Raw genomic sequence first — 9171 nt, forward strand, 5'->3', positions numbered from 1 at the left:
TTACACTGAACTGAACATACGTGCACATTTCTCCAAAATCTTTGTGCAAGTCTTATCTATTCCCCTCCAAGACCTGGGAACTTTCTGAGAGCCTTATCCTGAAAAACACTACTTCTTCTTCTTCTTCTTCAGCCATGATGTGGGAATGGGAAGAATTAGACGACGCCGTTCCGCAAAACGACCAGCCTGATACCGATTCCTACCTCAACTTCGATCTCTTCTCTGCTCTCTCTAAGCCCAAGGTTACTTACTTTATTACTTTACTTATTACCATTATTTCTACTTCATTTTTTCCAATTTTAGGTTTTTTACTACCCTCACTCAGTTTGAAAACTAGGGATTATTATTATTGCAGTTTCTTTTGTTTTAGGAACTAAAGTTTTGGAATTTTGTTTATTTTGGCAGGATTATTATAAGATATTGGAAGTGGATTACGATGCTACGGATGATGCTATTCGTTCTAATTACATTCGTCTAGCTCTGGTGTGTTTTTGTTTCTATGTGTAATTCTTTGTGTTGCAGTGTTTAGGGTTCCATTTGTTGGAATAGTTTTATTTATTTCTTTTTAAGTGTGATTTATTGCTTTGTGTGGAGGCAGAAATGGCACCCAGACAAGCAGAAAGACCAAGGTGCTGCCACCACGCGGTTCCAGGAGATAAACGAGGCTTATCAGGGTTAGTCTGGTCCTTTCACACCTAACCTTCTTTAATTGTAATTTTTTAAATTAATTTGAGCATATAGCTTGATGCTCAAATGATAGAGATTGTGTGCTGAATTATACCATATAGAATTTAGGCAATTGATGATGGTTCAATAATTATGAAATTGTTGTATATCACTCCCCAGGGAGGCAGTGAATGTGGTTATTTATGATAGTAGAGGTCTGGGTTGTCCTTTGGGCTTTTTCGAGGATATGTTGTTTCCGCATCTATCTCTGTGTCTGCAATTTGTTGCTACAAGTAATCGGATAGTTGTGATATTGTTTGGAATATGGATTTTATTTGCTGTTGATGGGCGAGGAGCTGAGGAGTTGAGGACAAGGGGTTTTGGAATCTTGAACACTGACAAATATACAGCAAATCTTGAATGCTAATGATAATGAAATTCAGTTTTAAATTCAAAAGTATGTTTTTTCATTGAAACTTGAAAATAAAAAACTTTTTATCGGCTATTTAAGTCTCGTGTTCCAAGTCAAAGTCCTCTGCAGAATTATTTATATAAGAAAAGGAAAATAAAGGAAGTATAAGCTAAAAGTTTTAACATGAAGGTATCGAGCAAAATGCAGCATAATTATGCACAACTTTATAGTGGTTTCAATGCCTTTCATTTTGGGACCTTTGAGTGTTCGTTTGCTTGTATCCATGCAGAGAAGTTAACCCATCCACGCCTTCTGTTTGAGGGGCTATCCTAGAATTTCAGATTTCTCCACTGATACTATATGGATTACCATTTTCTAGTGCAGTGAACTCAGCCGGGTTTCTGTTAAATACAATTGTGCTTTCAGAGATACTTTGTGAGGGCTCTGAAACATCCAATCTATTTTGATCTGGAGTTTCTTTTTCAAGATTGGGCTCCCTGAGTTGCAGACTATCTCCATTCTGCTTGGCTGAATTGGAGCTATTCATCTTAACTCCACTACCATACGTTGGCAAATTTTGATCCCTGAAATCAGGACTTCTGAATTTCCCACCATGCTAATCTTACAAAGTGGCAAAGATGGGAGAATAAAAAAGGTGGTTTGGTGGTTTATCTGATAAATTAATGCTGCTGAAATGCTCAGAAATCTGCTTTCATGGGGGGCATGTGTGTGTGCCTCTCTCTCTCTCCCCCCCAAGTTTACATTGCATATACAAGGATTAGAGGGTCTCTTAACCATTTTTGCACTTCTACCTGCACTAGATGATGGTCTGTCTCCCTGCCTGTGCCTGGTAAATTATGTAAATGCAGTGTGTGTATGCTTCATTGGAATACATATCACAAGATCCACTCTGATATGGATCATGTTCCGTCCCATTACTTTTTCCAGCAAGTGTCTGTTCTGTATTCATGCTGCTCATGTTTCCAGAATCCTATCTGTAGGAAGCTTCTCTAGGTCAATATCTTGAGAACTTGGGCAGTTAGAATCAATAATATCACTTCTGTTCTGTCTTTATGTTGATTCAGATCGAAGTGAAATGAAGTCTAAGTTGCTACTTGTAGGCTGAGAAACAGTCCTTGTGTGTAAATCAACGTATCTCAGGGATACATTGTTCTTGTTGACAATGACTGAACTTGAGAAGCATTACCATGCTGTTGCAACATGTGTAGGCGTGTTTTGTCTTTGTGTCACACAAATTGCAATGCAGCCACTTGCATGATACATGCACCCAATGCCCAAATGTTCTGTCCCAAATGTTCTGTCTCTGCTTTATGGAGCAGGAGTAATCAGTGGACAAAATGATGCAAATAGAGAATAGATTATTCTTGTTTGATCCAAGTGAGGAATGCTTGTGCCTTATGACAATTTAGTAGGTTTTAATTTATTTCTATTTTTAGTTTGTTATATTTTCTTTAATAGTTTAAAAGTATGGCACCTTGGAACAGTATAGTTGTATAAGTGCCGAATTGTATGCAGATTACAGAGTAGTAGTATATTTTGTTCCTGTGCAGAGTGATAGGAATTTTGTTTTTAATATAACCAATCAACAAGTGCTCACTACTCTTAACTTATTGGTATGTTACTATGTTGGAATTTATAGTTATAAAGAAGTTTTCATTTTTACCTATTTGCTAAGATTTGGTAATTTCATGCTTGGTAAATGGAACGGCATAATTTGCCCGTAATGTCACTGCTTATATAATTAATAATGTTTGTTAAGTTTTCTTAATTGTTTTATCCATCTCAAACTTACGATATTAAAATCATGCCTCAGAATTCCTATCGGAAGAAAAAGCCTCAGAGTAATGCTGTTGCATAAATGGGATGCTCGTTTGAAATATGGAATCAACTGTTTGTCATCAACTTAGAGCTTAAAATCTGCATGTGGACGTTACCAGAGATTCCAATCACAAATTCATTTAAGAAATTTGAACAAGCATAGTATTATGTCTTCTTATTAAAATTAATATATTTTTGCCAAGAGGAAAATGGTTGATTGAACATTGTGATTTGCCTAGACCCTAGAGTAGTCTTATTGTTTGGGACAACGAGCACTTTGATTTTGTTGCTTAGCCTTCTCCAGGTAAGGATCGAGTCGTTATTTCTAGCATTTGTAAATGTGGTACTCACTCTCTAATGGTTAGATGTACTGAATTTTTTCGCTGGACCCATCATAAATGTAATTTCTTGCCCTGTTGTTTCCATCACTCCATAAATGGGAAAGGAAAAATGAAAGAGAAGATTTGTGATCTTAGATGCCTTGTTCCATATTTCAGCATTGAACTCGTACTCATTCAATTTGTTTTGTTCCTGAAATTCTTTTTTACTGGAGAAAACGCTGGTTTGAAGTTTAAACCTTGTGCACAGATTTGGATACACTTTGTTGCTCGATTGTTACTGTATCTTAGATTGGATTAGTAAATATTTTATGATGAGCTAATTGAGCATGATATAAATGCTTGGTAAAGTAATGTTTAATGGGGAATAAGAAATCAATTATCAATTAAGTAATGGAAAATGATTACTGGCCTGGAAGAAACAGGCTTCAGCTGGTGTATCTATAAACCCAGAGAAAGGATAAGCGAGGTACCCGCCGAGACCTTATAACATTGAAGCCCCGTATTTCCAATATGGGACTCAAGTTCCATACCTTTTAAATGGATCATGGCGGTTTGATACTTAGATGAGGACGAGCACCATTCAATTTTAAAGATTTGAGGAGATAGTGTGGTTGAGACTTGAGATAGCAGTTAGTGAAAGGGATTAGGCATTAGGATGATCTTATAATTAGTCCCTTGTCTATTTTTTGGATATTGGGGATCTCATCTGAATCTGATGAGGTGCTGAATATTCTGCTGAGATTATATTCTTCTCATTTCATGCTTCTCCAATGATTTTCTGTAGGCTAAAAACTAAAATGTCAAGGATCATGACTATGATGTAGGAGTGGAATTTCTGTCAACTAAACTAACATTTCTTTGTCTTTGTTGAACAGTTTTGAGTGATCCTGTAAAGAGGAGAGAATATGACAGGAATGGGATGCTTTACGCTTATGATTATGATATCATTGTAAGCAATATTTTCTGTGCTATACGCTGTTGGTCTCAAAAGAATGTTGCACATCTGAGAATGATTTTCTGGTTATTTCTGACAATTTCATTTTCTGTGTTCGCTGCAGGATTATCTTAACCGCTACAAGGGCCTTATATTGACTTGCAACGGTCTTGGAATGAAGCATTCTATATGGTAAACTGAACCAAATACCAAAGATATCTCCTTACAGTGCATTTAGGACAGTTTTTTTGAAGTACCTGGCACTGCATGCCATGCCATGCTGCTGGAATCCAGCCACATGCTCGAGTTATGGTGTCCTACAGGGCTAGTTTGATTTCATGCTTTATGTCAGAAGAAAAAAGAGCAACAGAAGTTAGATATCTATATCTTGTAGCATCAAATGCTCGCCCTCCTTGTACATGCTTTACTGTGTATGTGTTAAATGACTTAATGGTAGATTTAGTGACTTAATGTAGCAGAAATATAAAAATCGAGGTAACTACTAAATCTTTTATCTGAATTTTTGTTTTTTAATTTTTAATAAATATAAGTTTACATTCAAATGTAAAATAAACTTAATTTATTTAAAACATCATTAAAAAAGAGCTTATTTAAAAAATATTAGCTAAAGGCCCATAATGATTAATAAATAAATAAATAAAGAAAAGAGAAAGTCTTAGGGCTAATATTTTTATTAAAATTGATGAGCATTTAATCGGTAAAAGAAAAGTTTGACTAATTGATGGTTACAAATTACAAAATTTGTCAGCATTAACACTCCTTTAAAGAAAATAAATTGTTTTGCCGTGACCCATTAAGTTTGTAGGCACGAAAATAAATTGTTTTGATTGTCCGACCATTAAATGGTCCCATAACAAAACATACAAAACATGTTTTTTAAGTTTTTTAATAACTGCTAAATAGTCCTTATTTAATTTTAATTACAAATTAATTTTTTATATATTATTTAATTATAAAATCTATTTTTTATTTTATAAATTATTATTTTATCATTCATCTATCATGTTTATTAATAATAAAAAACTAAAACAATAACAAATTATATCTTCCATTAATCGTAATAAATATTTTGCAATCTTAATCGATCGTAATTTTATCATTGATCTCTTACATACATATTGGATTGGAAAAATTGTGTTTGTTAGAAATTCAATCGATTTGATGCACAAACCAATCGATTGAAATTGATTTTCCTAAACTTCAATCGATTAAAATTGATACACAATCGATTAAATTTTTCCACGGCATGTGGGGTTTCTTTATTCAAAGCAACTTGAGAAATACATAGATACACGGGAATAAACTGTATTTAACAAAAAAATTTTTCATTATAAATTAAAAAAAATTATTTTTTCAATAAAAATAAGACTTATTCATGTGTGCTCTTGTGTACTCCTATAATGGTTGCTATTGTCTATTGTGAATATTAATAATTTGAGTTAGCTAATTTTTTTAGAATTTGAAGTGAAGTTCGTATTGCTCTACATAAAAAAAATTTGTATTCAGGAAATTAAAATTGAAAAATTGGATTTTGAAAAATAATATTTTTTTATTTTATTTCAGAAAAAATCCATTACTAAAAGATAAAAAAAAATTTTTATTATACAATCAATTGCATGAATAAAGAATCGAAACAAAGAATTGCAAAATTAGAGACTAATCTTAATTTTGTAATCAAAACAATGGATTGTTTTCTAAACTGAAAAAATCGATTGGACCTCTTTCGCCAACCGTGATTATCAATTAATAATGAACAAATATTGGATATTAAAGAGATGGATAAACAATAAAGAAAAATTGGATATTAAGTAGATAGATAAACAATGAACAAAAACAATGAAAAAATTGATAATCAATCAGATTGATAAACGATTCTAATGGTAGGATTGAGTAATTGTTGATAGATTATTCACCAATTTATAATCTTAATATTAAAGAAAACATAAAATTAGAGTATCTAAATCAAAATAAAAACTTAAAAATTGAGGATAGAATTTTAAAGATAAGATAGATGAATAATAAAATAAATTTATAATCACGAGCAGAAAAAATTAGAGAAGCGTAATATATAACGCATTGCACAATTTAATCGATTGGGTAACACAACCAATCGATTGAATTGTAAAGATCTATGTTGCTTTGAAGACTTAAATCGATTGGCATGACCAATCGATTGAATAAGAAAAACCCCATATCCCTTGCAAAATTTCAATCGATTCATTTGTACATCCAATCGATTGAATTTCTACAAACACGATTTTTCCAATCCAATACGTATGTAACGGATCAATGATAAAATTACGATAGATTTCACATTCTTACCGATTTTAAAATGCTCCCTCCCTCTTCCCCGGTCAGCGCATCAGCTCACTCCACCACCTCGACCTCTCCCTTAGCCACTTCAAGGGTGGTTTTCAGCAACACAGGGTCCTCCATTTACACTCCATTGAGCTCTGGGCTGACGTAGTTGATGTCCACGTTGCCCTTCACAGCGTACAACACGTTAATTTGAGTGCAAACCTGCTCTACGACGACCTCTCTCTTTCTGCCGAAAATGTCTCCTCTGTTGCCTACACCTTGCATTTCTTGAACCTCAACATAACGTTCTCAATGGTCCTTTCTTTGGTGGGGAATACATTAAGCTATTTTTTGGATCTTCAAAGTGTTGGATTTGGGCGATAACTCCATCACAACGGAGCTTCCCTCTTTTGTGGTTCAAAATTAATTTTCAAAACAATTGTTACTTTATTAGTAAATACAACAAAATAAATTAGAACAATTTTGCAATTATTTTTTTGTAGTTCCATCAAATGGATCAAATACTTCCCAAGTTTGTAATCACTAGGCATGGCAAAAATCCCCGGCGGGGCGGGTACCCGCGGGATTTACCCGCTGGGGGACAGATATGGGGGGTAATTTCTATCCGCGGGGACCGGGGCCCGTATAATAAACGGGGTGGGAGCGGGGGTAGAGGTCCCCGCCCCGTGGAGACCCGTTTAATCCCCGTATATATGAAAAGACAAAAATGCCCTTAGTATATATAATATATGATTCATTGTTGGAAAAAGAAAACCTAGCCGTCACATACTCACTGCTCATACTCATACATGTTTTTATATTATTGACTTATTGAGTTATTATATGATTTTAACTTTAAATTGTTTTCTTGTCGATGTAGGATTCAAGTAAGTCGGAATCTACCATCACTACCATTACAGGATGAAAGAAAGATTGAGACGGTGGAATTATGTTTTTGTGATGTCATGTACTTTATTTAGTTGTTTATGAATATGGTAGTTTGTTTATGTAATATTTGGTTGTTTATGGATATGTTTGGATGTTTATGTTTGTTGTTATTTCTATTTAAGTCTTTAAAGACTATGGATATTATGTTTGTAATGGCAATTGAGGATTATCTTTGATTTTCTCTAATTTTTTTCATTTTTTTCAATTTTTATTAATTTTTATAAAAATCCGCGGATATCCGCGGAGACCCAGGTCCCCGGCGGATATGGAGTCCCCGTTACCCGTCATGGGGACGGGGCGGGGACGGGGACATATATTGGGGGCGGGGGGCGGGGGGCATGTCCCCGCCCCCATGGGGACCCGTTGCCATCCCTAGTTTCTTTTGATCTTTTGATATATGTATATATAGATTCTCCTTTGATATACTTGTTTATTTTGCTCCTCCTAGAGGATTATGGAGAACTAAAGTTTTATATATGTATTTTGGATATTAGGTTATGTTTATATGTATGTAAATACTCTCCGGCCAGCCTTGGCTTCGTAGGCTGAGTTAGGAGCTTGTTATTTTGTATTCTTGACCCTCTACTCTTGTCATTTGCATATATATGTTAATGAACTTTAGTTTTCTTCTCACGTAAGTAATCACGCTTTCTGAGCATTGCGCTTTTATATTTTGCGATTTTGGCTTTACCTTTTCTTCAAGGCTCCTCGTATATTGTATCCTTCCAGTTATTATACTATATATATTTTATTTTTAGAAGTCGTAGTGCCTCGCCACTTCTGTTTTACTTCCTAGGTGTAAAGCTCTGTGTGGTAGGGTGTTACAAGTGTTACTATTGAATTTATAATTTATCTAAATTTTCATTATAACATTATTGTTTTATTCTAAATTTTTATGATATGGTATCAAAGTTTTATGTCTCAAAGATCTAGAGTTCGATTCTTGGGTTGTCTATGTAAAAATCAAGCAAACCTAAAAGAAGCTCTTGCTTGAGTGTTAGAAAGATGTAACCATTCATGTTGTCTTATCATTGTTGAGTGTTATTATTAAATTTATAATCTATTTAAATTTTCATTCCAACATAATTATTTTACCTAACAGGTACATTCTATATATGATGACTATAATTATAGTGGTTATGAACTGATTATAACTATGAAATTTTGAAAATATTTAAAAAATATAGCTAAAACTAAGATTACATGTTTTATTATTTGACAACTTTTTTTTAATTTAAAAAGTAAAATTAGAAATAAGAACAAATTAAAAGTTTAAAACAAAATTATCAAATAATAAAAATATGATCTTAATTTTAAACTACATTTTTTAAGTATTGCAAAAATTTCACATGTCTATCAATCTACCATAATCACCATAAAATTCATATACATAATATACTTATTAAAAGTTTTAGAATTATCTTAGCAAATGTTCTCAAAACAGAACATTTCTAGCCAAAAAAAAAAAAAATTCTTATACTTCTTTCATCTACTATCCTTGCTTCCATATACAACATCCTCCTTTTTCCCGTATTCTAAGGAAAATACTAATTTGACAGGTAGAAAAGAAGAAACAACCAGCAACTACAAAGGAAAAGTCTGAATTGCCGAGGGGTGAAGGCAATTCAAATTTCACACTTTCCTTTCATAGTTTTTAGTTGTTCGTTCCCTCTAACATTATTATTACCTATGCTGGTGCTGCATAGGTATTA

General features: G+C 33.5%; 1 protein-coding gene across 2 annotated transcripts; it reads left to right on the forward strand.

Annotated features, from left to right (window-relative positions):
- Window positions 7–4709, forward strand: LOC107609411 (chaperone protein DnaJ). 2 transcript variants are annotated; one of them, XM_016311379.2, is made up of 5 exons: window positions 7–242; window positions 406–483; window positions 599–674; window positions 4134–4207; window positions 4317–4709. In XM_016311379.2, exons 1-5 carry the CDS (start codon window positions 135–137, stop codon window positions 4386–4388), a joined length of 408 nt encoding a protein of 135 aa, XP_016166865.1. In that variant the 5' UTR covers window positions 7–134; the 3' UTR covers window positions 4389–4709. The 2 variants fall into 2 exon arrangements, with proteins under 2 accessions (XP_016166865.1, XP_020963491.1); XM_021107832.1 differs by lacking the exons at window positions 4134–4207; window positions 4317–4709 and adding an exon at window positions 1463–2542.

The sequence above is a fragment of the Arachis ipaensis genome, chromosome B07, assembly GCF_000816755.2.
Source record: "Arachis ipaensis cultivar K30076 chromosome B07, Araip1.1, whole genome shotgun sequence".
NCBI lineage: Eukaryota > Viridiplantae > Streptophyta > Magnoliopsida > Fabales > Fabaceae > Arachis > Arachis ipaensis.